We start from the raw sequence: 26,895 nt of genomic DNA, 5'->3' as shown, positions 1-26,895 counted from the left end.
GTATGGCCTCACGTGTGGTAGAGGGAGCCCTACGCTACAGAGGGATTTTTTTTTGTAAAGTAAAGGGGAATTCCAAATCATACGGTTCCCATAAGATGACTGAAGGAGTGGTAGTTTGGGGCAGTATGGGAGAAAAATGAGGTCACTGTGCCAAGGCAGGAGGGTGGGTAGAGACCAGAAGTGAGATATTACAGGATTCTGTCTCCAACTAGGCCGGCAAAAGTTGATGCCAGCATGGCATGATACAACTATGGGAGAGTGTGAAGTGGTAAGACGAGATGCTGACAAGGATGTTCCACCTTTTCTGGCTCCAGGGAAGAGAGAAAGCAATAAATACCATGGCATGCGTTCCAGGCTGGCCTCTGCCCCTGCAGCCTTTGGTGAGTGAAAGAGCCCTGAGGGTCTTTAGTACTTGGGGGCTGAAAGGTCTGGGTCTGGATGTCTTGCACCCCCTCATGACATTTCTCCCATTGAAGTTTCCAGATAAGTTTAAAAGCCTCATGTAGAATGAGAACCCATGAAGGCAGACAAGATGGATAGTTTATATCTTCACATTCCCTTTCCAGACTCAATATAGAGGCTTAAGTGCAGAAGAAAAGGTTCTTAGATCAGTCCAAAAGTGGGGAATTCACCAATAGAAAGTGATTTGCCCCCATCCTAGGCCTCTCTACCCTTGACTCCGTCTATGACTCCCTAAGCATTGCCTTCCGCTGTGTCAGCCACTGCCCCCCAAGTGGGCTCTACGCTCAGTTGTGCCGTCTCCTGGCTTTGTGCCTGGGTCACCGTGATCCCCATGCCACTGCCTTTTTTGTCACCGAATCTGTCTCCATCACCCCTCGACACCAGTTGCTCACCACCCTCCACCGGCAACTCCAGTAAGTAACACTTTCTTCACCCTTTCTGGGCTCTTTTTGCTGATCCCATTTTGCTTCCCCTGGGACTAGGACTTCTGGATTTGGGAAGTGTGGGTCTGATATTAGCCGCTGTCTTTGAGGGAAGTGAATCGGGTGCTGGTTAACCTCCTTTCCTTCCACCTTTCCTCCTGGCCTGTGTCATTCACAGCAAAGCACAGAAGCAGCAAGCACTTGATGTGACCAAGCAGCTGCAGGGGCTGACTCTCCAGGAGGAGCCCCAAGGCGTCCCCTTCGCCCGCCTCCAGCACCTCTTTTCATTCAGGACTCCAAGGCTTGGCTGCTTCCCTCAGCCCGAGAAGGAGAGTTTCCAGGAACTTCTGGCTCAGCTTCCTAGTGGTATGGCTGGAATGGAGCTCTTGTCTTCTGTCTCTTACTGCGTTACTGAGAAGCTAGAGTTTGAGGCACTGGCCACTCTCAGAGACTCTTTTTGTGAGAGGTGGAAGTTAGTGACCATGGCAGCCAGATAGGGTCAGGAATAAGGATGCATCTTTCAGGGCCACTGAGAAAACCGAGAGCATTTTCTCCATTCCCCTGCCCTTAGGAAGGATGTGACCTAATCTTATGTGTATGTCTTGATTTTAAGTTTCCTTGGAAAAGAAATTCTAAAGAGTAATGGAATGGTGTGCAATTATTTCCCTTGGTTTGCCATTCTACACCCTACAGCCAAATGTTCACAAATTATGGTTAGGAAATCCTTTCTTAAATATTTTAGCCATACTAGAAGCTTTCCCAATAAGATCAGGGGTGAAACAAGGATGTCTATTATCACCACTATTATTCAATATTGTATTAGAAATGTTAGCTTTAGCAATAAGAAAAGAAAAAGAAATTGAAGGAATTAGAATATCATTGCCTATTAGAATATCAAAGCTATCACTCTTTGCAGATGATGTGATGAATCCTAGAGAATCAAATGAAAAACTGCTTGAAATAATTAACTTTAGCAAAGTTGCAGGATATCAAATAAACACACAGAAATCATCGGCATTTCCATATATTACTAATAAAGCCCAGCAGCAAGAGAGAGAAAGAGAAATCCATTTAAAATAACTGTAGACAGTATAAAATATTTGGGAGTTCACCTGCCAAGACAAATCCAGGAACTGTATGAACATAATTACAAAACACTTTTCACACAAATAAAGTCAGATTTAAATAATGGGGAAAATATCAGTTGCTCATGGGTAAGCCAAGCTAATATAATAAAAATGACAATTCTACCTAAATTATTTACTTATTCAGTGCCATACCAATCAAACTACCAAAAATCATTTTAGAGCTAGAAAAAATAACAAAATTCATTTGGAAGTTTAGTCAATCAATCAGCAAGTATTTATTAAATGCCTATGTGCCAGACACTGCTAGGTGCTAGAGATATAAACATTTCTAGTGACAAAGAATTTATAGTCTAATGGGAGATAAATACATAAATACAAAGATACATATATGTCATAAATAAGAGGTGAATAAATACAAATCTATACAAAGTAGTTAAGTGCAAGGTAGTTTGAGAAGAGGGCACGAGTAGTTAGGGAAATCAAGAAAGGCAGCATGCAGAAGACAGTGCTTTAGAAGGAAGAGAAGCTATAAGGTAGAGAAAAGGAGAGTGCATTTAGGATTTTAGACAGCCATCGCAAAGGCATGGAAAGAAGACGGAGCATCGTATATGAACATCAGAGAGAAGGCCAGTGGATTGTCACTGACAAAAATGTCCAAGGACGCTGGTGCTGGATTGTGGAGTGCTGTCAAAGCTAGACAGCAGGCAGCCCTTGGAGCTAACTGATTAGGGAAGTGACCATGAAAATAAGAAACTGTTGGAACAATCTAGGAGAGAAGTGATGAGGATCAGAACTGAAGTTGTAGTTGTGTGAATAGAAAGAATGGGTCTGTAGCAAAAAATGTTTTGGAGGTAGAACAGCAAGACTTGGCAATTGATTGGCCTTATGGGGTGAGGTTGTTGAAGATAGCACTGAGGGAGCCAACCAAGGAGACTAAGGATAAGGTGCCTTCAGAAGAAACTGGGAAGTTTGAATGAGGGAAGGGTTTAGGGGGAAGGGCAATAGGTTCAGTGTCAGACATGTTGAGTTTAAGATGTCTCTGAGACATCCTGTTTGAAATGTACAGTAGGCAATTAGTGATGTGGGCCAGAAGCTCAGAGGAGAGACTGGGACTAGATAGTCCTTTATCAGCCATCAACAGCATAAAGATGATTGTTAAATCTCTGGGAGCTGATGAGGTTACCAAGGGAGAATATAAAATCAAAGAGACCAGGACAAAACCTTGGGGACCACCTGCAGTTAGGGTCCATGATATGGATGATGAACCGGTAAAGGAAACTGAGAAGGGAATGGTCACAAAGGTAGAGGCAAACCAGTTCAGATGAGTGATGTGAAAGCCAAGAGAAAGAATATCCCGGAGAAGGGGGTGGTCACGGGGCACATGCAGCAGACAAGTTGAGGAGGAGGAAGACTGAGAAAAGGCCATAAGATTTGTCAATTAAGATATCACCGGTAACTTTAAAGGGAGCAGCTTCAGTGGAATGATGAGGTTAGAAGCTGGATTTCAAAGAGCTGGGAGGGAAGTGGAGGCAGAGAGCATAATGAGCTTTTTCAAGTAGTTTGGCTCAGAAAGGGAGAGTAGGTATACGATGATAGTTTGAGGGGATGGCAGGGGCTGTGGAAGGACTTTTTAATGATAAGGGAGGTGTGGGTGTATGTGAATGTATTAGAGAAGGAACCAGTACATAATGAGAGAGAGAATACTGAGCAGACAGGTTAGTGGAGAAGATAAAAAGTAGCTCGTAGGGGGATTGACCTGAGTGAGAAGAGCCACTTCTTTGTGAGAGACTGTGGGAACAGAGGAAAGAGTTGGGAAATGATGTTTTGAGAGATGGAAAAGAAGTGGAGGGAAGGAATGCTGGGTGTTTCACTGAAGCTGAAGAGAGTGAGAATAAAAGGTGCAGGATGAAGGAGTTTGTCCACTGGGGAACAGCGTTCAGTGGAAAGCATGAACAGAGTGGCAGTATGACCTGGGTATCATAGGGCTGAAGAGAATGGTGATGAGAAAACAGGAGGGGGCTGCAGATCGTTTTCTCCCAAGTGACCAATTAGTACAGGGACAGGGAGAGAACCAGGAGAAGCCATAACGTTAACTTGAAAGGCACTGTTGCAGAGGGAGCTTGGTTGGGACTGGGCCTGCCCTTCTTTAGGTGGTTGGTGGTCCTGGGCTGGCAGAGGTGAGCCGCACCTGGGTCTGGGTTTGGCCCAGCCTGCTATATACTGCTGCTCCTGTTCCTCCCCCCGAGTGTGTGAATGTATACTTTATTCAAGGCGTGAATCCGCCATGTGCTGTGAGGGGTGACCTGTAGAAGCCAGTTTTTGTCATTGAGGAGTTTATCGTCAGACTGGGGAGATGATACTTTCGTCACGTAAAAGATGACTTATTAGCTGCCTTCTCTTGGCTCTCCCACTTAACCATAGGCTTTACAGAGGTTCAGAGGAGGGAAAAGTTGCTGTGGTTTAGGAAAGATAGGCAAACCTTTATGAAGAAGAAGAATAGAAAGCAGAGGGAATTCCCTTCTAGTCACTTAAATTGCATGTGTATGTTTTTTTCTTAGGAGTGACAGTGTGTGTGCTGGCCTCTGTCAGCCTCCAGTCCGGAACTATCGGAGATACATTACTGTTGACGCGTTTGGAAAAGAGTACTCCCCCTGTCACCATCCAGATACCCACCGCCCAAACTAAGGTAGGTGCCAGGGCTGACAATGGAGCTTATGGCTAGAGACTGTTTGACATTGTTTATTTGGGGGTAGAGGAGCAGGATGAAGGTGGAGAGGGGGGCAATAGGAGATGTTATTATTTTGTCTTTAAAAGCTGCCTCTGAGTTCAGCCTTGGGAGAGTTCGATGCGATCCAGAAGGAACAGAAAGAGAACAGCAGCTGCACAGAGAAGTCCAAGTGGTGGACAACTCGGCTGAAACTGGATCGAAGGATGGAGGTACTTGGCCAGGGCAAGAGAAAGACCCCATCACCCTTTTGCCTGATGCAGGGCTCTGCCTAGAGTATTTCAGTCTTCTTCTCTTTATGTGTCCTTTTCTTTTTTTTTTTTTAAGGCAATTGGAGTTAAGTGACTTGCCCAGGGTCACACAGCTAGTGAGTGTCAAGTGTTTGGTCTGAGGCCGGATTTGAACTCAGGTCCTTCTGACTTCAGGGCCGGTGCTCTATCCACTGCACCACCTAGCTGCCCCATTTATGTGTCCTTTTCAACCAAAGTGTATGTTCCCCAGCTTAAGCCTCTTGTTCCAAGAGGCAGCCATAGTATAGGAGAAATAGCATTGGGCTTGAATTTCAGCCCCAGCATGTGCCTGTGTGACCATGGGCAAATCAGTGAACCTCTCAGCATCAGCTTCTTCCCAGAGCTAACAGTATTCACACTATCTCCCTAATAGGGTAGTGCTATAACACTGTTTGAAACAGATTTCTATTATGATCTTATTTTATATGCTTGTATTTCTCTTGGTATTCCCCTTCCCCTTCACTGAGAGCCATTCCCTAGGACAAAGACTTTTTTTTCTTTTTAAGAAGAATAAGAGGGGCAAAACTGATTAATATATTGAAAAAAAATTAATATTCTATATAACGTTGCATACCCATGGGCCCCCGTGCCTTATGCAAAAGAGTGAGGGCCAGGGAAAGTATCTTCCCATTTCTCTTCTTTGGGGCCAAATTCATTCTTTATAATTTCACAACATAAGTTTTCTGTTGTTTTGTGGTAGTTGTTGTTTCCATTATTGTAGTCACTGCATATGCTGGTGTTCCTGGCTCTGCTTATTTCACTTTTCATCAGTTCATGTTGATCTTCCCATGCTTCTCTGGATTTTCCACATTTGTCATTTTTTTTATAGCATAGTAATATCCCATTATATTCATGTATTTGTTTATCCATTTCCCAATCAGTGAGCACCTACTTTTTCAGTTCTGTGCTTCTCTAAAAAGTGCTGCTATAAATATTTTGGTATATAGGAGATCTTTTTTTTTTTTCAAGGACTTCCTTTGAAAATCAATGAATTGTTAATAATACCTGACTGCTTGCATTTACCAAGCAACCCTGTATTCAATATTCATACCACTCTTTTTTATTTTCCCTCAGCTCCTGTAAAGCCTCTCCTGGCAATAAAAAAAGGAAAAAAGTTTTTCTCATCCACTGCAATTAGTAGAGAGGAAATGTGGATCAAGTATCACAAAAATGTTCCCAAGGTTCTATCTCTGCAGTATTAATTTATTACTCTTGTCCCCACCCCCACCCACATTTAGGTCCTCATCACTTCCCTGGAGAAACATATACTAGGCTGTTGGAAGGTGATGCTGGTACCATCCACTGGGAGTCCAAGCCTGACCCAGGAGGCCTCCTCCTTAAAGGACTCATTAGGGAAATGTGGCTGGAAGTCTCCTGACTCAACCTTGCTGCAGGTGAGTTAAGGAGAAAGGGGTTGGGTAAAAGTCAGGCAGGGGAGAGGAATCGACCTATCCAGAGGTCAGTCCAATATTTCCTTAAGTGAAATAACTGACTTTTCCCTGCAGGTGGTTCTGGGGGCTGCCCATACCCTTTCCCCTCAGGACGTTCAGGCTTTAGCCCATGGTCTATGCCAGGCCCAGCCAGAGAGAGCCTGCAAGCTACTACAGAAGGCTGTTGAACATCAGCAAGGCCGGACCAGGCAGAGCAATGGGCACCTGGTACTGGTGTTAGATAAGGTGAGGGCTAAGGATACTAATAGACTTGCTGACTTCAACCTGTGAGGCTGTATTCTCATATGAGGGTTCTTCCCTGCCAGCAAGGTCCTGATCAGAAAAACTTCTGTTTTCTTCTCCTCAGGACCTGCAGAAGCTGCCCTGGGAGAGCATTCCCAGTCTTCGGACACAGCCTGTCACTCGGCTGCCCTCACTCCGATTCCTGCTCAGCTACTCACTTATCAGAGAGGTGGGAGCAGAGGCTGACTGGGGTGAAGACCTGAAGCAGGGAGGGGCTGTGTGGCTGGGGGTAAATGAGAAAGGACCTGAAGCTTGAGGATCAGAGGACAACCGGGGTAAATGTAGAGAGGAACTTAAGTATTTTCCTGAAGGTTTATCTTACCCAGACATTTGATTCTGTTTCTGAACATCAGTAGATAGAGCTGTGGCTGCTGGAGATCTAGTAGGAGGCTTGAACTATCAGGGTTAGCAGAAAAGCATCCGTTTAAGAACCTAAGGCGAGGGACAGCTAGATGGTGCAGTGGATAGAGCACCAGCCCTGACCTCAGGAGGACCTGAGTTCAAATCCAGCCTCAGACCAAACAGTTGATACTTACTAGCTGTGTGATCCTGGGCAAGTCACTTAACCCCAACTGCCAGGGGGCGGGAGGACCTAAGGGGGTAGGGCTTCCAAACTCAGCTAAGAGCATCCAAAGACCAGCAGCTCCCTCAGACTGGTGAGTCTTCAGTTTTTTTTCCAATCAGGTATCTTGCTGCCTACTTCCCTGCCCAAGATTCAGGACTTCCCTCTGCCTGTCCTGTTTTCAAGCCCCCTTGCCCTGTCCTATTTTCAGCCTTGGATTTTCTTTCCTCTCTGCTTCTGTAGGCTTCATTTACTTGACACTCCATGCTGTCCCACTCATCTGGGTCTGACTTGCACCTCCTCACTCCTCTAGTGCCCTTTCCACTGTGTTCTCACTTAGACTCCCTACTACTTTTCTTCCATTACATAAGGTCTCTTTATTAGACTCCCTGAATGACTGTCATTAGTTAAGCCTGAGCTCCTCTAAGACCTCTTCCGGCTCCTTATTAATCCCTGTCAGTCCCAGATTCTCTCAAGATTTTGACAATTTAGTGCCAACTCAGCCTTGTGGTATGGAGGACCTTATGGATTCCCTCCGTATAATGCAGGCTGAAAAACACATGATTTGGGCTGAGGTAGTAAAAGTAATCTACAGAAAAGAACTTCACCTGGAATCCTAGGTGCTGATCACTCAAATTAATGGGACGAGGATAGACCCTGTTAAAATCTGAAGATTGGATGTTGCAGAAATTGTTTGGTGGCCAGCCTGTGCCGAGGTTTCAGTTGTCTGTCTGTATGCTGTATGGGCAGATCAGTATAGGAGAATATCGGAGAGTTCTGATTCTGCAGCAACTAACTAAATCTGCTTAGGGCCTCTAACCTAGGGCCTATAAAGAAGGGGGGTCCTTATGGAAAACCACAATGCATATGAAGTCTGGCTAATATAAATATGCTGTTGAGTGCTGGACTTGGCTTCTGTAATGCCCCCACTGTATTCAGTTATGAACTGCTCACGAACAATGAAATGAGAAGGGATTATGGTGTACCTAAACGGAACCGTAAACTTGGAACCTAGACTTACATACTTACCTTGTCAGAAGCAAGATCAGTACTAGCTGGAAAAATTCAAGTTCAGTAGTAAAAAGTGGAGTTGGGGTATAGCACTGTATCTGAGCAGCGCCTACAAGATGACATTTGAACAGACTCCTTAACTCCCAAAAGAGTGAAAGCCCTGGCTAGCCACTGGGGCCTCTAGCACTCACTCAGACTGGTCTGCAGGGCTTAATTCCGCTACTTCTCAACCCTGACTTTCTCTTCCTTGGGCCTATATAGGAAGCCATCCCTTCTGCCTGAATCCAAGAACACAATTTACTTATCTAAACATCAGTTTACTTCTGCCCTATCTTTTCCTGCCTAGATCACAACAGTCAGCAATCTGGATCACCTCCTGTCGGCTGAACATTTGCAGATTTTTTTTTTAAACACCACAACTAAACAGTATCATACAACACTGAGAAATGGGAATAGCTTCTGACCATCAAGGTGGCACTCTAGAAGGTGCTAAGCAACATGCTACGAAATTATTTAGACTAATCACTGGTTGGGTACACCTGCAGGTAGTTCATAAATTAAATTAGGCATTTATTTGGTGATTTCCATGCTTTAAAATCAGTATCTCCAGTTGCCAGCATTGTCTCATAAACCAGAATTCGAGGAACTACCTACAGAGCAGATGATTGTGCCTTGAAAACCTGATAGCCATTCAACCCTCCTTTAGAATTTGTTCCCCAAGATGCTTGTGCTCAGCTTATGGTCCCCATGTTGCATTTTCTTTATATACCCCCTAGGGTCAGGATTAGGTACAGCTTCACCTCCTGGACCCTTGTGCTTCCCCCTCCAGTACTCCTGTGTTGGGGAGACCAGCTACAGCTGGTCATATTTGCTTCAAGGCTTCCCTAGTAGTCCAGTATTATTCATGGTTATTGCCGTTGTGGTAAGTCACTACCACCTTCTTCATCAGGTTTGTGCCTTTGCCATGCTTCAAGCTAGAAAGCCCTGACAGCTACAATTCTTGCATGTCCTTTAGTACTTAAGGTTGTGAGTGACTTTGTCCTTGTTCTAGCAGATAACAGTGGCACATGCTTTCCTGGTCATGTCTGCTGATGGTATTTCCAGGCTACAGTCCTCCCACAAACCTCATCTCCTACTTCTGAAATCGGACTGCCAGAACAAAGGCACCAGCCAGATATGAGGATAACATTTGTGCTGCCATGTCTCTTGCCTCCCAGGACATTTGAGTTTATTTCCTCACTGAATGAGTTTGCCGTAACACTTAGTTATGTTCACTTTTCTAACCAGAACACTTCATTCTATTCCAAATACAACCCTTATCCCCATTATTTCTTGGTTCCTTTAGGAGAGTTAGAGGCAACCTAGGCTGCCTTTAAATCAAGTTTCATTGAGCCAAGATTAACTTACAAACATGGCAATTAATGTTCGAGGGAGTCACTCCAGGTACAGAATCACAGGTTCCACCTCCATTTAGGGACAGGACTCCCAGGAAACTGGAAGACAGCTAAACTGGAGCCTTTCCTAAACTCCAGATCATTATCTTCAATCCAGTGACTTCACCTCTACCCTGTTTGCCATCAACCTAGTCTGTTCAACATTCTCCATCTTGTCTCCCCCCCCCCCCCCAAAAAAGATGCTTTTTGAGAAGGAAGAGGACTTTATGATCTGGGCCTGGCTGCCTTTGCTGTCCTGGCTCTCCCCAAGTGGAATGGGTCAGAGATTTAGCTTTGAGCTCTGCTGACTAGCTGTTTGACTGTGGCGTGATCACTTAAACAAGTCCCAGTGCTCAAAGTCCTGTGATGGGGCAGGGGTGGGCCAGCAGGGAAGCATCCTTTTAAAGAATTCAAGGACAGAGTCATGAGGGGCATGAAAGGTTGTGAAAAGGTCACAATCCTGGCCAGGTCTAAATCTGCCTCTGACCAGATGTACACCCATCTGCTTACCTTGATTGCAACTCCCAAGCCTTTGAAACTAGATTCCCAGCTGTTTCCCCTAACCCTGGTACTCACAACTGCCTGCCTGTCCTAGACCCCTTTGCTTATTCCTGAGATTTCTCAGCCCTTGTTGACTTCACCATTTTGGTAATCCATTTTCTCCTACTCTTTCTGAATTTCTTCTCCATGCTCCTACCCAGTCTATTCTGTCTGTTCCTTTTATCCCAGCTTAGAGTCGTTTCTTCATTGGCTGGACCCAGTCAAGGCCACTGCTGCCCTCTGCTGTCACAAGTGACACCTAACACTTCTCTACAGCTTCCTGTTAAAGTATATCAGTTCAAGATCATTCTCATATTAGGACTTGATCCCATATATAAAATGGAGATAATATCTCTAGTATCTAGGGTTGTGCCAAGGCGATAGAATAGTAATTTAAGACATCAAGGTCCCAACTCTGTCAGATTAGGGGATAATGAACGTGTATCTTACTGATGCAGACCCAGGCTTCATCAGTGTTGAACAGGGGAGTGAATCCACAAAGTACCTTCTACATCTTGAACCCACAGAACAATCTGGAAAACACAGAGGAGCGATTCCGAGCCCGCTTCTGCAGGTGGGATGGGGAGAGAAAAACGAATGTCTAAGTGTTCACTTAGAGACACCTAACTGGGGTGGGAGGGAGGGGGATAGGGAGGAAAATAGGTTGTCTAATTTTACTTACCTCTTTAGTATTTCCTTTGTTTTTTTTTTCCTTTTTTTTTTAATTGCATTTTCATATTTTGTTCCTCTCCACAGTGAGGCTGGCTGGAAGGGGCTCATTGGTGAGGTCCCAAGCCAAGAACAGGTGCAGGCAGCCTTGACAGAGCATGATCTGTATATGTGAGTATCTGGGGTGGAAAGAGGGACAAGAATGGGGTCATCTAGGTCCTGTTGCCCTTTATTGTGGGGGTCTCTCAAAAGCTGAAGCTGCAGAACTCTTGTTTACTGAGTACAGTTATGCAAAAAGGAGCGGTTGATGATGTAGGGTAGTAAAATGGAAAGAAAGGGTAGTTTAAGAAACACAAATTCAGTCATAGGCTCTAGCTCATTCCATCTCTGCATCAGTTATGCAGGGCATGGGGCTGGTGCCTCCTTCCTGGATGGGCAGGCAATTCAGCGGCTCAACTGCCGAGCAGTGGCCTTACTGTTTGGGTGTAGCAGTGCTGCCCTGGCTGTACAGGGGAACCTGGAAGGGGCTGGCATCGTTCTCAAGTACATCATTGCAGGCTGGTGAGTCTTGACTGGGAGGATCAGTTCTGGAGAAATAGAGAACTCTCCCCCAATTCCTCTCTTCCCTCTCTCTTTCCCTCTCACCCTTCTTCTCCCCCACAAACTGGCTCACTCTAGCTCTTTCTGGTTCTCTGGCTTTCCCTTTCTCACACACATTTCAGCTTTGGATTTTGAGCCGTAGCTCAGCTGATTTTTTCCCTTTCTTTGTTACCCCCATAACCAGAGCTCTCTTATGGCACCTTTGCCTTTGCTCCAACTGTCCCAAAATGAAGTGGCAAATGTTTTTTTTTCCCCTCTTAGCTTTTCTATCTGTAGATCTATCCCAGGCCTCTTCTTAACCTCTTTTCCTTTGTTCTCCTAGCCCCCTGTTCTTGGGGAACCTATGGGATGTGACAGACAGAGATATAGACCGTTACACAGAAGCGCTGCTGCAGGGCTGGTTGGAGGCTGGCTCGGGGGCTCCCCTCCTCTCCTATGCCATCCAGGCACGCCAGGCTCCCAGACTCAAATACCTCATTGGTGCTGCACCAGTAGCCTATGGCTTACCTGTGTCCCTCCAGTGATACTTAGAAAAAGTCTCTTTACAGTTCTTACCCGTTTTTTTTGTCCAACCTCGTTTCTGGAATTCCCCCCATTTAGTATTTAAATGATTTTTTCATTGTTTATGTGTGTTTTTACTCATTGTAATAAAGTTATTACTTAAACTTTGTTGTGTCTGGTTTATCTGAAGGGGTTGCTAAAAACATTTCTCTGCACCTTCTTTGTTGGTGTTTTGACAAGCTTGCATTGTACTGTAAGTTTCCATGACCTGTGGGTTACCTTACTTTGTGCCTATGCTCTTTATTTCCCTTAATGGCCAACATTTAAGGTAGAGAAAGTGAGGAGTGCTGAGTGTGGGGCAGTGTGTTGGCATTAGATGGGTCTAGTCTAACTCTCCCAACAGAAAATGTTTCTGGGGAGGAGTGGAGGGAAAATCTGCATAAAGTTGGGGGGTGGGGGCAGGAGTGGGGGTTCTGTGGCATTTGAAAGAGCTTTGCCCTGGTCAAGCTATTTCTCTGACATATGACTACCAGAGGCTGCCTTCAGGGTGGATGGGTCAGGAGGAGACAGCCAGAGGGAATAGTAACCTTTACCTTCTCGGAGCTAAATTATGTGATACAAAGTGCATTCAGTCAACAAGTAATAAGTGCCTCCTGGTGTGCCAGGCACTGCGCCTAGGGAATAGAGGCTGGTTCTGCGCTATTGCCAGTAGTATCACTATCCTTGGGGAGGAAAGCCTTTAAGAAAATCTGCCACTTAGGCTTAGAGCTTTGCCAAGAGGGCTAAGAAACTATGACTTGACCCTTATTATACAGCCAGGATGTATCGGGGCAGCACTCGAACCCAGGACTTCCAGGCTGCCGGCCACTTCTATCCATCCTGCCTCACTACCTTTTCCGGCTGCAAAACCCTAGGTGAGATGTCCCTTTCCCTTCGGGAGTTGGGGGGATCCCGGTGCGTGGAGAAGCGAGCGCGACCTAGGCACAACACTGACTTACACTGTATTTCTATTCCGCACAGTGCAGAGCAACACGCTGGATACATTGTAGCGGGTGAGGCGGGGCGGCCCGGCCTTTCATCTGTCACAGCAGCGGGGCCGGACCGGGAGCAGCGGAGGAGCGCCCAGTCCACGGAACCCTCGGCTAGGGGCCGGAGCGCTACCGGCGGCCGAAGATCATAGAGAGGGCCGGCGGGGCGGGCACCTCCCCGCGCCATAGAGACGCGCCCGGCGGGAGGCTAGAGCGCCTCCCACGCCCGGCGTGCCCCACCCTTGCCCAGCCTCCCAACATGGCGCAGTCGGTGAACATCACGGAGCTGTCGCTGCCGCAGCTGGAGCTGCTCAAGAACCAGCTGGACCAGGTGAGGCCCGGCCCGGGGCGCCCAGGCCCCCAGACCCCCGCCCATCCCTGCCGCGCCCCCTCCTCATTCTTGTTTCCTCCCCCCACTCCCCTTACAGGAGGTGGAGTTTCTCTCCTCATCCATCGCGCAGCTCAAGGTTGTACAGACCAAATACGTGGAGGCCAAGGAGTGTCTGAATGTGCTTAACAAGAGCAACGAGGGTATGGGGGGAGGATGAGCAGAGGGCAGCCTGGGGGAGGGGAGGGGAGGGGAAAGGGCAGTCTCTGGGGGCTGGATGGGAGGGAAGAAGCTCAGGAGCTTGGGAGCATAGAGGAGAGGGCAGCCTCAGAGGAATGAGAGGGTCTGGGAGAGAAGGCAAGCAGGGATGGAGTCTTGCATTGTTAACCCATCACCCTAAATTTGAGAAGTAGCTATTTCAGATATCATTCTCTGCTCCCTCTCTTCTCGAACCAAAGGCCTTCCATTTCTTTTACATTTTCACTTGTAAGGTAAAATGTCAGAATCTCCCCCTTCCTTCCTTTTCCTACCACCTCAGTTTTTGTTATTAGACTGAATAGGTCCAGCCTGGAAAAACTCCTGGTTGGGTTTCCTTTTAGTGTCTTGTCTGTAGCCCTCATTGCCTTCCCCAGATGTTTATCTCGGTTACCTTCACAGGGAAAGAATTACTCGTCCCATTGACCAGTTCGGTATCCTTCTCATCTAGAAAACGGTTTTGGTTCCTCCGGCAGAATCCTTTCCGTGCTTGACTGAGAGAATAGCTCCCTCTCGTGGTGCCAGAGGATGTTCCTCGGTTACTCTGCTGTCATTCTAACCTGAGCTCTCTTCAGATGTTTAAGTTCTGGTGGCCTGTGGAAAGGGAAAGAGTTAATTCTAACTCTCTGATTCAAGTTTATACTGGCCCTTTGAGGACTGGGGTCCATGAATCAGATTAAGTATAAGGCAACATCCTGGCTACCACAGGATAGGTAGAGCTGAGATCAAGCAATATCCTTGCCTCTTAGGAGCTTATTAGTAAAACAAAATGAGTTATAAAGTATATACAAGTCACAGAGGAATAGAGATGAGGGAAGGAAGAAGACAGTGTGTGTATTCACACACTGTGAGATTAACTATCCCTTTACCTTATGTCAGTACACTTCAAAAGACTATTCTGGGCACTGTGTAAGTCAGGTTATAGAGAAAAATCCCTGTATTTTGTAGTCTAATAGACTTCCTTAAACTGTAGAGCAGAAGTAACTGCAGATGGAAGATAGTTGACTAATAGACATTGAATGACTTCATAGAATTTGCTTTATATGTAAATTAAGAGCCAAGTTGTTGGTGGGTTGGGAAATGAGGCCTGGTTTTTATATTTGCTGGTGGTGTTCAGCTATGTCTGACTCTTTTGTGACCCCATTTGAGATCTTCTTGGCAAAGATACTAAAGTGGTTTGCCATATCTTCTCCAGCTTATTTTAAAGATGAGGAAACTGAGGCAAACAGGTTACATGACTTGCCCAGGGTCACACAGCTAGTGTCTGAGGCCAAATTCGAACTGGTGCTCTGTCCACTGTGCTACCTATCCACTGTCCATATATTCAGTAGGCTTGTGGAAAGTTATCCTTTATCAGTCTGTGAGTGCTAATGGGAGTAACATTTCAGGAACAGAAATGAATTTAGTTTTGATTGTGAGAAGGTGGAGTTGGAATTTTCAATTATGGGCACCTTATAGTTTCCTAGGGTTCACAGAGAATCCCTTGACCTTTCTCCTTTATCCATTTCATTCTATGCTAAGTTAACAACTCTCTAGCTTCAGAACTCCTGGATTATCATGTGTTTCCTGGCTTTTGAGAGGGGAAGTGAAGGTGTCCCAGGCTGGGCTAGCCCTTTCCTTAATCCTCACACATCAGATGTATGTACCTGGAAAGCTACATGATGTGGAGCATGTTCTCATTGATGTAGGAACTGGCTATTATGTGGAGAAGGTAAGTTGGTGAGAGAGGAGGGGGTGGGAGATAGCATCACTGACCGTGGGACAAGCCTGTCCCCAAGAGTCCACAAGGGTCATTAACTTCTTCTCCTTTGGCAGTCAGCAGATGATGCTAAAGACTTCTTCAAGAGGAAGATTGACTTCCTCACTAAGCAGATGGAAAAAATTCAGCCCGCTCTGCAGGAGAAGCATGCCATGAAGCAGGGTGAGGCCATGGGTTCGAGGACAAGTGAACCTCCTTTTTGTTTGATTCCAGGAATATCACTGTCTTCCCATTTTTCTCTGTTGCTTTTGTTGTTCTCTGGGTGTCATATGTGCTTGACTGGGCAGTTACCCTTCTGTGAATAGAGTTGTCCTGGCCTTTGTGGAGAGATTCATCGAAAGGAGAAGATGTGCCTGCTCTGGGGGTGGCCCCAGTTTAGTAGGGGATAAAAAACATATGTTTACCTCAGAAGATCTGTGGGTGCGGGTGCTCCCTCCGTGGTACAAACTGCAACCTACTACCCTACATCATCAACCGCTCCTTTCTGCATAACTTTACTCAGTAAATGAGAGTTCTGCAGCTTCAGCTTTTGAGAGACCCCCACAAGAAAGGGCAACAGGACCTAGATGACCCCATTCTTGTCCCTCTTTCCACCCCAGATACTCACATATATAGATCACGCTCTGTCAAGGCTGCCTGTACCTGTTCTTGGCTTGGGGCCTCACCAGTGAGCCCCTTCCAGCCAGCCTCACTGTGGAGAGGAACAAAATATAAAAGTGCAATGGGGAAAAAAAGGAAATACTAAAGAGGTTTATTCTATATATATTTAGTTATGTCCAGCCACTCTTTCTGACTTCATCTGAAGTGCCGGTTCCTCTTCATTGAAGTGGTGGAGTCCAGATACATTGTTTTAATTAGTATCACTAATTATGATAACTGATACTATGATGGCAACATGAACAGAGCTGATTCATTTCATAAGTATTTTCCTTCTTTGTAGTTTCATCCATAAACACTCTCTGATCTTAATCAACTAAGTATTTAAATTTTTGTTATCTTTTGGTTTTTTTAAATCACCTTCATTTTGGAAAATACCCCCATCTCCATTGAGTTATCCTTTGTAACAGGGAATTTTACAAGAGGAAGAGAAGAAAGGATTTAGTTGAGCAAAGAAACCAATACCCATGGTCTCTTGCCTCTGCAAAGAAGGGGCTAGGATGTGCATTTTCTCAACTTTTCTCTAAGACTAAGCTTTTTGGTCATTGTAATTGTTCTACAGGCTTGTTTCCTTTCTACTGCTTTTGCTTTTTTTGTGTGTGTGTGTGAAGAGGCAAGGGGTACATACTTCATAATCTTCCACTGCCCTATGTATGTAGCTTTTGAAGATAAACTTATACCCTAAGCTGGTATTACCCTTAGCTCCCATGTCTCATTGAATTTGCTTGCTGAGGTGGTTTCAAGGCTTTTCATTGTGTTAGTTAAACTTCTCTAAGAATTGGTGACAATTGAAACATTGCCTTTACTGGGATCTGTTTCCCATTTTTCAGAATCAACAGCTTGTTTGAATAGGTCAGTTTGGAACTGCTGTAATTGCATTCATAGGTGTGTCACAGGGTTCTCTCTTAGGCCTTTTCCTCTTTTCTCTCTATACTGTCTTAGTGATCTCATCACCTCCCATGAATTTAGTTATGTCTCCGTGCAGACAGTTCTCCAAACTGTATCCAGCCATCAGCTCTTTTCTGAGCTCCAGATCTGCACCTCTGCAACACCTGTCACATAGGCCTCTCAAACTCAACATGTTCAAAAACTCATTATCTTTTTTCCTAAACCTATCTCTGCTCCTGACTTCTCTTTGGAAGGCATTACTACCTTCATGATGATCTAGAATCTAGAAGTCATTTTCCATGGCACATAATAGGCTCTTAATAAATATGTGTTGGTTGAATGAGCCTTGACTCTTCACTCTTACTGTCCCCCTCATAGCTACTCAGCTGCCAAGTCTTGTTGGTACTACTTCTCAGTATCTCTCACATCTATCACTTTCTGATGCTATAAACCACCTTATTTCAGGCCTTCATTAACTTTTACGAAAACTATTACAGGAGCCTTCTAATTGGTCCCCCTGCCTCAAGTCTTTTTCATTTTTAATTTTATATTATTTTCACCTCTGAATTCTTTCCCACCCTCTTTCACCTTCCTATCCATTGAGAAGACATGAAAAATAAAACCCATTACAAATGTGTGAAGTCGTGCAAAACAAATTCTAGAATTAGCCATGTCAGGAAGAAAAGAACCTTTAGTGTGCATTGAGTATCAGTTCTCTATCTGGAGATAGATAGGATGTTTTATCATGAGTCCTTTGGAAATATGGTTGGTCATTGTGTTGATCAGAATTAATAAGCCTTTCAAAGTTGATTTTCTTTACAGTATGGTTGGTTGTTAGTGTATATATTGTTCTCCTGATTTGCTCACTTCACTGTGCATTAGTCTTCCCAGGTTTGCTTGAAACCATCCCTTTCATCATTTCTTGACAGCACAATAGTATTCCATCAAATTTATAACTTGTTCAGCCATTCCCCAATTGATAGGCATCCCATTAGCTTTCCATTCTTTGCCACCACAAAAAGAGCTGCCATCAATGTTTTTGTATATATGAGTCCTTTTCCTCTTTCTTGGATCTCTTTGGAGTAGAAACCTAGTTAACAATATCACGGAGTCAAAGGGTATGCAGAGTTTAATATATTTTTGTCCCTGCCTCTAGTCTTTCCCTTCTCTAGTCCAACCTCTACATAGCTGTCAAACTGATATTCCTAAAATGTAGGTTTGACCATATCACTGCCCTGTTCGAGAAGCTTCAGTGGCTACTCAGATTCTTCTGACTGGCATTTAAAACTTCCCAACCTGGTTCCAGCCTATCTTTCCAGGCATATTACACGTTGCTGTCCCTAATGCGCAAATTCTAAGCAAACTGAACTACTTGCTTTTCCTTGTAAAAGACATTACATCTTCCATCTCCATGACTTTGCAAAGGCTATCCTCCCTGACTAGACTATTCTAGGCCTTTCCTGATTTTCCCAGTTGTTATTGCCACCCCCAAATCATTTTGTATTTATTTTGCATATATCCCATATTTACTCATGTGTAAACATGTTATATTCCTCCAGCTGCTTGAATGCACGAACTGTCTTTTTATTTGCACTCCCAGGGCCTAGTAATAATTGGCCCATAGGGACACAATGCTTGCTGATTGATGGATTGATTGCCATTAGGTGGGGCAAAGACACGGGTAATATGCTAAGTATTAATTTCTCAAGCTATAATTTTCATTTTTGTGATACTGCTCACTAGCACTTACAACTCTTTTATTCTTGTAAGTCAACAAGCATTTATTAAGTGCTTACTATATGTCAGGCACTAGACTAAATCCTGGAATACAAAGAAAGGCAAAAACATATTCCTGCCTTCAAGAAGCTCATTTTAATAGGGAAGATAGCATGCAAAGAATTGTACATTCAAGTTATATATTGTGGAAGGTAATCTCAGAGGGCAGGCACAATAATTAACATATGTATCAATGCTCTTATTGCCTTCTCCCTAATTAATTTGGAACACTGAGGTCATTTGTATTTATGCCAGAATTAAAAGATACTTGGTATGGTTCCTTTGCCCAAAAATAGGTCCTAATTTAGTAAACCTAGAATCTTTTTCCAATGCAAAGATCTTTAGTATAATTTTAATTTTAAAAAATTTTATTCTGAACTCAACCACCAAAAAAAGGTATTTCATACTTTCACACATAGCAGAACACAAAAGAGAGTTCTGTATGAAATGACCAGTCTCCCTTTCATGCTGCTTGCTTTTTTAAAAGAATGTAGTAAATTCTACACATTACTGTTAACACTGTCCTGCTTGTCTGCCTCCCCCATAATTTCCTTCTCTTCTATGTATTTAAAAAAAAAATATCACAGTGGCCCTCTTCCTTTGGACATGTAATCCTGACTGACAGAAAAAACTTACTAAGAAGCACAGTCAAACAGAAAGAATCCACAGAATGGCTGTGTCTAAGAGAGTGTATGTCTGTAACTTGTGTCTCTGCAGACAAAGTTGATCATTGCATTGATCCAAGTTCTTGTCTTTCAAAGTTGTTTCTTTACAGTGTTGCTCTCTGGGAAAAAATTGTTCTCATTGGAACCACTTCATTCTGTGTCTGTTCATACATGTCATGTTCTCCTTGCCTTCTCTTTACCCTCTTAATACCCCTCAGAATAGCCATTCCACCTACAGGACCTCTTTTTCATGTTGAACTCTCAATACTGTTTGAATATATTCAGGTTCTCAAGAGATGTTTGTTTCTTCTCCCCCATTAGCATATTATCACATCATAAGAGTTCCCTCCAATTGCTGAGATCAATTTACCTTTCTACGTTTCTCTGGACTTTCTTGTGTTGGCATTTCAGAGTTGCTACTCAGCTCTAGTCTTTTCATCAGAAATTCTTGAAAGTCCTCTCCCATTAAAGGTCCATTTTCCCCCTGTATATTATATTAATCTTTGCAGAGTAAGTTATTGTTACTTGTAAGTTTGTCTCTTTGCCTTTTGGAATATTGTATTCCATGATCTCTCATTTTTCAGTAAAAGCTGCCAGGTCTTGTATTATCTTGCCTATAGTTCTTGGTGCTTGAACTGTTTCAAGTTGCTTTGCAGTATTCTTTCTTTGATGTGAGAGTTCTGAATTTTGGTTATCAAATTCTTCATACTTTGCCTTTTGAAAGTCCTTTCAGGAAGTGATTGGTAGATTCTTTGTTTTTACTTTGTTCTTTTGTTCTAATAGATCTGGGCAATTTAAGGACTGTGTCCAGTCTGTTTTTTTATTGTAGTTTTCAGGGAGTCCAATAATTCTCAAATTATCTCTTCTTACTTGGGCCAGTTGTTTTTTGGTTATTAACTATTTTAGATTTTTGTGGGGGCTTTTTATTTACTTTTTCTAGCTGTCATATGGAACAACTGATTTCTCTTTGTTCTGTTGTAGTTTTCAGGGGTCCCCCTTTACTTGGGTAAGGTTTACCTTTCTTAGTTTCTGATTTGGACTTTGTACAAGACCCAGTCTCTGCCCCTGCTGCACTTTTGGATGGTGTGGTTGGTCCTGCTTGGTCTTGCCCTGGTTTACTTGAGTTCTCATGCTCACCTCCACCTCAAAGAGTTAGGCCCCTGTGGATCTTTGAGGTTCAGATTTCTGACTCGAAGACCTCAGGGTATCTGGGCCTGGGCCCTTCTGACCTGAAGGTTGCTGCACCCCAGTAGTTACTCTGCGCTCTGTGGATGCCTGCTTCATAAGCAAGAAACTTGCTCATCTTAAACCTTTTCCTTTCCCACTTCTTCCATTGTCTTTTGCTTACTGAGGCCTGGCTCCCTCTTAATGACTTTCTCTGGCTACCTTTTTCAGTTCTGGGCAGATTTTCTCTCTTAGCCCTGGTGGGGGTGGGGGTGTTAGAATGTTCCTTTCCCCCTCTCCCCCCCATTTATTCTTCAGGCTCTCCCTCTACCTCCATTACTTAGTAACCTCCCCTACTTTGGGTTCATTAAACTTAATCACATTTAGTAGTTGTCATCCACTGACCTCTGAGACATGCTCCTCCTTTCCTCAACAAGTTCACTGTCTGGCTCATAATCTTTCTTTCTTCCCCAACTCCTGTCCTCATACTAGGAAAAGTTATTGTATATATTGATACTCCTTCAAACACACAAACCTCTCATTTCTTCAGCTTACTCATATCCAATGACGTCATCCTCCACTCTGCCTCCGCTACAATAGAGATAATTGATCTTTTCATCACCCACAGGTGTTCCACTTCCATGTCTTAGGAACTCTGAAATTTCCTTTTTGATCATAATCTGTTGTCATTCTACCTCTCCCTCAGCCTTCCATCCCAAATCCTGTTCTTTCTTCTCACTGTAATGTCTAGTTCCTGCACCCTTAGTTCTTTCCCAGGCCATGGCCTTGGCAGCACTGGGTAGTGAACCAGTCAAACTTCTCACTGTCCTGGTCTCTTGAATCCCTTGCTCCCTTATCCTGTTGCCAGTTCTGTGCCTTTTTACTGGCTCTTCCCCCATGCCAGGAATTCTCTCCCTCTGGCTTCTCTACCTTCCTTCAGACACCAGCCTAAAGTCCCTCCTTCTCCAAGAAGCCTTTCCTGATCATTCCCAAAATGCTGACGCTTTCCCTTCTGTTGAATAACTTTAACTTAGCCTGTATATATCTTGTTTGTACCTAGTTGTTTGCCTGTTGTCTTAATAGATTGTGGGCTGGGTTTGTTTTTTGGGTTTTTTTTGGTTTTTTTTTTCTTTCGCTTTTCTTTGCATCCCCAGTGGTTGGCACAGTGCCTAGCACCTAGTAGGCTATAATATATAATAATAATTATTATTATATAACAAACGATTATTGACTGACTGCCTCTCCAGGGGACTTTATGATCATCCTGGTGCTATCTGGGAGAGACCCTCTGGTCTTTCTGATCCAAGACACAAAGCCTTCCAGGTGAGGCCTGTCCTATAAGAGTCTGGCCCCACTGGAGGCTACCTTTCACCAGGGCTTTCCTTTAAGTCTCTGTCACTATCTGGTGTGAACCTAAGGGTTTTGCTACAGTAGGCAGACCTGCTGGCCAGAAGTCTCACTAGAATTTTCTTGAGGAAAGTAATGAGGGTAGTTAGGCTTCTTTCATGGAATCCCAAACTCTATTTTCCAGCCTGTCATTACTCTTTTCCTGTGCTCACCTTTATACTGGAATCACGGAGGATCAAGAAACTCTTAGCACGGACTTTGCTGTTTACCTGCAGAAACAGAAAGAGGCCCCCCAGGGCTTTTGGCCGGTCTTTGTGTTTCTCTTTCTTGGGGACCCTCCCTGGCCAAAGAACGTGCGGCTGCCATCTAGCCCTGGCCTGGGGCTTGGCGCCCACCTTGCTAGATGCAGGCTGGGGCTGGAGAGCGGGAGTGGGCGTGCTCGGGAGGCCCTGCCCAGGAGCACGGGGGCGCTCTCCGGCTCGCCCCGATCCCTGACCCCAGACCCTCCCTCTCTCGCTTTCTCCCTGCAGCAATCGTGGAGATGATGAGCCAGAAGATTCAGCAGCTCACAGCGCTGGGGGCGTCCCAGGCAGCCGCGGCCAAAGCCTGAGAGGGGTTGGGGGGAAGGGGGTTGGGTGGAGCCGAGAGCACGTGTACAGAGCCAATAAAAGTGTCTGCCGGATCCAGCCGGATCTCGAGTCGCTTTTCTCACCCTACACTGACCCCGGGGGGGGGGAAGGGCGAGGTCAAACTGCGAGGCCCCGGAAATGACTCCGGCGCCGCACAGTCCGCCTCAGCACTAACCCTGTGCCTTCGGCCGGGCTGAAGGCGCTCTGTGGATGGTGTCCGTGGGGCCCGCGGGTTGGGAGTCGTACCCAGCTCCCGCGGCGGGCCCGGGATCCGCGCTTCCACGCTCCACAGAGCTTCGCCCGAGAACGGCTGCGGGGCGGAAGTGGTACACGCTCTTCCGGTTACTCGCGGGGTCCCCGCCCCCCCGAGTGCCGCATGGGTCACGTCTTCCTGCGCAGCGTCCTCCTCCTGGCGCTTCCCTCCACACCGCTGCGGGCTTCTCGCGGGCTGGGCCTCGAGCCCCCCCCCGTCCCCCAAGCGGCCCCGCGCCGAGCCCATGGCGCCGGCCCGGCCCCGCATCGGGACCCACAATGGCACCTTCCACTGCGACGAGGCGCTGGCGTGCGCGCTGCTGAGGCTGCTGCCCGAGTACCGGGTACCGCGGCCGGCCGCCCCCGCGCGGGGCCCGGGGGGTGGGGCGGGGCACCTCTCTCTCCTCTCCCCGCGCGCGCGCCTCACGCCCCTGCCCCCTGTCCTTGTCCCCTCAGGAGGCGGAGATCCTGCGTACCCGCGACCCGGCGCTGCTGGCCACCTGCGACGTGGTGGTGGACGTGGGCGGCGAGTACGACCCGCAGAGGCACCGCTATGACCATCACCAGAGGTGCGGGCTCGCGCCCCACGCGCCCCACGCCTCCCGCGCGCGGCCGGGCTGCCCCGGCGGCCCCTCTCAGCCCGCCTTGCTCCTTTCCCCAGGTCCTTCACCGAGTCCATGAGCTCCCTGCGGCCCGGGAAGCCGTGGCAGACGAAGCTGAGCAGCGCCGGACTGGTTTATCTGCACTTTGGCCAGAGGCTCCTGGCCCAGCTGCTGGGCACCGGTATAGATGACCGAATTGTGGATATTCTCTTTGACAAGGTGGGGAGCCCCGAGGGGCGAGCCAAGGCTGTTGCCCTCCACGTCAGAAGCACAAGCCTGCGTGGGCAGCTAGGCAGAAATGGCCATGCATTCTGGCTCTGCCTCAGTTTTCTCCTCAGTAAAATGGGGGTCAAAAAAGCCCACCTCCCAGGATTGTCTTAGGATCAAATGAGATGCCATGCAACGCACCATAGAGGGTGTCTAAAAGTCCTAGTGCCGTTATAAGCTATTTATAACAGAAATGACGCTCATCATCATCAGTTATTATTATTATTCCTACCACTCCTCCATGCTGGGGTGTAGCAAGGACACTAGGCCAGAAATCAGAAGACCCAGCTGGGTCCAGGGACTTTTAGGAAAAGTAAAAATGAGCAGTCCCCCATTTAAAAAACAAGGATGGTTGTCTGTCCTCCAGATGTGGATCATGTATAGTCAGTTTTTCAGCCCTTGACTAACCTTCCTGTCAGTCTTCCCTACTCACACAAATACACACTCCTCAGTTACTGCACCCTCAGGAAACTTGAAATTACCAGCCCAAATCAGGAGTCAGTCCAGCCTGCTTTTGTGCAGTGCTGAGCTAAGAATGGTTTTTACATTTTAAAATAAAATTTAAATGTTTTTGAGAATATAGAAACCCTTTGTAGCCCTGGGCAGTACAGGAACCAGGCAACATGATCTGGTGAAAAAAGACAGTAGATCTGAAGCCAGAAAGCTTGAATTCGCCAGGAACTTGGGGCATAGCACCTCAATGATGAACATTATTTTCTTTATCATTAAAATGGAAATAATGTAATACCTGCTTTGTGGTGGTTGTTTGAGAAGATAGCTTTACTAAAAGCCTAGTTTTCCATATAGGTGCTATTGTTTATTATTAGATAAATATTAGAAACATAAATCTATTGTGATGAAAAAAAAATATTGTATTTCTCCCGCCACATGTAAACTCATTTCAGAAACTTCCGACACCCTGGGTTACCCGTACCACATTCCTTTCTGTATCTGAAATGAAAGCACTAGGTAAAGCAGTTGTTTTTATTTTGCTAATCAGTCCATGTTTTAGAACCATGTTTCAAGCTTTCTGGCTGCAGATCTAGTGCCCCTTCTCACCATATCATGTTGTCTAGGGTCATTAGAAGATCCCGTCACATAGAGAAGCTGCAGCATTGTTTTTCATGTTGGAGAGACATTTGAGCCTCATTTTGCACTTTCCAAAGCACTTTGACAGGTTACTGTATTTCTTCACATGGTGAAGGGCAGGTGTTATCGCCATTTTACCTGAAGACAGGGAGGCTCAGAGAGGTGTGGGGCAGCTTGCACAAACTCCCATAAGAAAGTAATGACCAGTCTACCATGAAAAGTACTTTTTCTAGACTCTAAGTCAGCAAATCTCCTCAGTCCTGAGGCCTCCAGAAAGATGATGGGCATAGTCTCAGCTCTACCACTCTTTAACTGCTTTAGGGCAAGTCACTTGTACACTGTAAGCCTCAAGGTTCCTCATTTGTCAACCAGGGATAATGTTGGAACAAAAGGGTGGTTGTGCCCTTGAAGCCACTTCCCTGAAATTACACTGAGAAGGGACTTGCCTTCCTTCCTTAAGTAACCCAGCCCCCAAACCCTTGTCCTTTCCAACAGATGTATGAATATTTTGTGGAGGAAGTAGATGCGGTGGACAATGGGATCTCCCAGTGGGAGGGAGGAAAGCCTCGATATGCGCTGACCACCACCTTGAGTGCTCGAGTTGCCCGGCTTAACCCCACCTGGAACCAGCCAAATCAGGACACAGAGGTAGGAAGAAGGAATGTGGAGAAGTGAGGGGCTGAGAGACTAAAAGGGCATCGGAGGAAAATGGTTAATTCCTGGCAAGGTCAGCAACCAAGTGCTGACTTTTCTCCCATTCACAGGCCGGCTTTCATCGTGCCATGGAGCTAGTACGTGAGGAGTTTCTACAGAGACTGGATTTCTATAAGCTCAGCTGGCTGCCTGCTCGGGCCCTTGTGGAACAAGCCTTAACAAATCGATTCCAGGTGTGGAAGGGAAGAAGCCTTTATTAAGTGCTTAGTGTGTATCAGTCACTGTGCTGAGCCCTTTACATATCTCCTTTGAGATGGTATGGGAATCTGGCTGGGGTGTTTTGTTGTTTTGTTTTTAAGAGAGGTCACAACTCCATTAAACATAGTTACTATTGGCAGTAAGAGGATGAGGTCTGATTCCACTTTCTTCCGAAAGGTGGACCCAAGTGGAGAAATTATAGAGCTGTCTCAAGGTGGCTGTCCCTGGAAGGACCATTTGTTTGATCTTGAACCTGGGCTTACCCCCTCAGTGCCCATTGCATTTGTGCTCTACACTGACCAGAATGGACAATGGCGTGTACAGTGTGTACCAAAAGAGCTTCACTCCTTTGAGAGCAGGTAAGGCCCCACAGACCTTCAGGTCCTTTCCCAGTCCTTTGAGGCTTGTTGCCCTCCAAACATCACATATCCCTTCACTGCACCTTATCTTTTTTTGCTTAGCTTATTTTTTTCAATTGACATTTATTTCTCTATCTCTATACACATACCCCCACTGAAAAAAATACACATTTGTAACAAATGTGTATAGTCAAGCAAAACAAGTTCCCATGTTGGCCACGTCCAAAAATGGATGAATCGCTCTGCTTGAGTCCACCACCTCTCTGACAAGAGGTGGGTAGCATGGCTTATCCTTGGCCTCCCACAGTCACAGTCGGTCATTGCTTTTTTCAGGGTTCTTAAGCCTTTATGATGTTCTTAGTGTATAAATTGTTCTCCTGACTCTGCTTACTTCTCTCTGCTTCAGTTCATACAAGTCTTCTTAGGTTTTTCTGAAACCATCCCCGTTATCATTTCTTACAACGCTTGTTCAGTCACTCCTCAGCTGATGGACGCTGCCTCAATTTCCAGCTCTGCCCCTTATCACAGTCCTTCCATCTTTGGGTACTCCATCTGTCCCTTAAGTTCTCCCTTGCTCCACCTCCAGTGTGCTCTCTCTGCTCACAGGCTGCCCCTGCCTGAGCAATGGCAGGGCCTTCGGGATGAGGCCCTGGACCAGATTAGTGGGATCCCTGGCTGCATTTTTGTTCATGCCAATGGCTTCATCGGTGGCCACCGCACCAGAGAAGGTGCCCTGAGTATGGCCCGTGCCACTCTGGCCCAGCGCCTGACACCTCTGCCTTCTGATGACTCTCAGTAAAATTCTCAGCACAGTGATTGTATTCTAGTCTCTTTAGTCTCCTCATTCTAAAGTGCCTAGTCCCTACTTCATTAAAGAAAACA

General features: G+C 45.7%; 3 protein-coding genes across 8 annotated transcripts in view; all 3 read left to right on the top strand.

Moving 5' to 3' along the window:
- The window catches only part of ESPL1 (extra spindle pole bodies like 1, separase), a 65,107-nt gene extending 52,946 nt beyond the window's left edge, over window positions 1–12,161 (top strand). For 4 of the 6 annotated variants that reach the window (XM_027858379.1, XM_027858378.1, XM_027858382.1 and 1 more), the window contains 12 exons: window positions 213–380; window positions 662–875; window positions 1,063–1,250; window positions 4,531–4,658; window positions 4,787–4,909; window positions 6,226–6,381; window positions 6,493–6,663; window positions 6,785–6,889; window positions 10,725–10,840; window positions 11,023–11,106; window positions 11,332–11,496; window positions 11,858–12,161. In XM_027858379.1, the coding sequence (XP_027714180.1) occupies window positions 213–380; window positions 662–875; window positions 1,063–1,250; window positions 4,531–4,658; window positions 4,787–4,909; window positions 6,226–6,381; window positions 6,493–6,663; window positions 6,785–6,889; window positions 10,725–10,840; window positions 11,023–11,106; window positions 11,332–11,496; window positions 11,858–12,059 (1,820 nt within the window). In that variant the 3' untranslated portion in view covers window positions 12,060–12,161. The remainder of the gene's footprint in view (window positions 1–212; window positions 381–661; window positions 876–1,062; window positions 1,251–4,530; window positions 4,659–4,786; window positions 4,910–6,225; window positions 6,382–6,492; window positions 6,664–6,784; window positions 6,890–10,724; window positions 10,841–11,022; window positions 11,107–11,331; window positions 11,497–11,857) is intronic. The other 2 variants (XM_027858381.1, XM_027858380.1) reach the window with 2 other exon arrangements.
- A 1,142-nt stretch (window positions 12,162–13,303) lies between these two features.
- Window positions 13,304–22,589, top strand: PFDN5 (prefoldin subunit 5). The gene is made up of 6 exons (XM_027858413.1): window positions 13,304–13,395; window positions 13,493–13,595; window positions 14,050–14,081; window positions 15,284–15,358; window positions 15,463–15,568; window positions 22,434–22,589. Exons 1-6 carry the CDS (start codon window positions 13,324–13,326, stop codon window positions 22,511–22,513), a joined length of 468 nt encoding a protein of 155 aa, XP_027714214.1. The 5' UTR covers window positions 13,304–13,323; the 3' UTR covers window positions 22,514–22,589.
- Window positions 22,590–22,908: 319 nt separating this feature from the next.
- Window positions 22,909–26,834, top strand: CUNH12orf10 (chromosome unknown C12orf10 homolog). Its single transcript, XM_027858398.1, is given in 8 exon segments — window positions 22,909–22,992; window positions 22,994–23,128; window positions 23,241–23,353; window positions 23,446–23,605; window positions 25,238–25,390; window positions 25,507–25,629; window positions 25,832–26,013; window positions 26,620–26,834. Coding segments are annotated over 8 exon segments (1,143 nt in total). The 3' UTR covers window positions 26,813–26,834.
- The last annotated feature ends 61 nt before the right edge of the window (window positions 26,835–26,895 follow it).

This window comes from Vombatus ursinus, unplaced genomic scaffold (assembly GCF_900497805.2).
Source record: "Vombatus ursinus unplaced genomic scaffold, bare-nosed wombat genome assembly UNPS02012958.1, whole genome shotgun sequence".
In the NCBI taxonomy this organism is placed as follows: domain Eukaryota; kingdom Metazoa; phylum Chordata; class Mammalia; order Diprotodontia; family Vombatidae; genus Vombatus; species Vombatus ursinus.
Note: the sequence above shows the minus strand (reverse complement) of the source record. Positions and strands in the feature narration are given on the sequence as shown.

Coding starts and splice junctions, on each gene's coding strand:
- PFDN5 (XM_027858413.1), top strand. CDS start 13,324: ATGGCGCAGTCGGTGAACATCACGGAGCTGTCGCTGCCGCAGCTGGAG. Junction 14,082..15,283: donor TCGTCCCATTGACCAGTTCG/GTATCCTTCTCA, acceptor CTCACACATCAG/ATGTATGTACCTGGAAAGCT. Junction 15,569..22,433: donor GAAGCATGCCATGAAGCAGG/GTGAGGCCATGG, acceptor TTCTCCCTGCAG/CAATCGTGGAGATGATGAGC.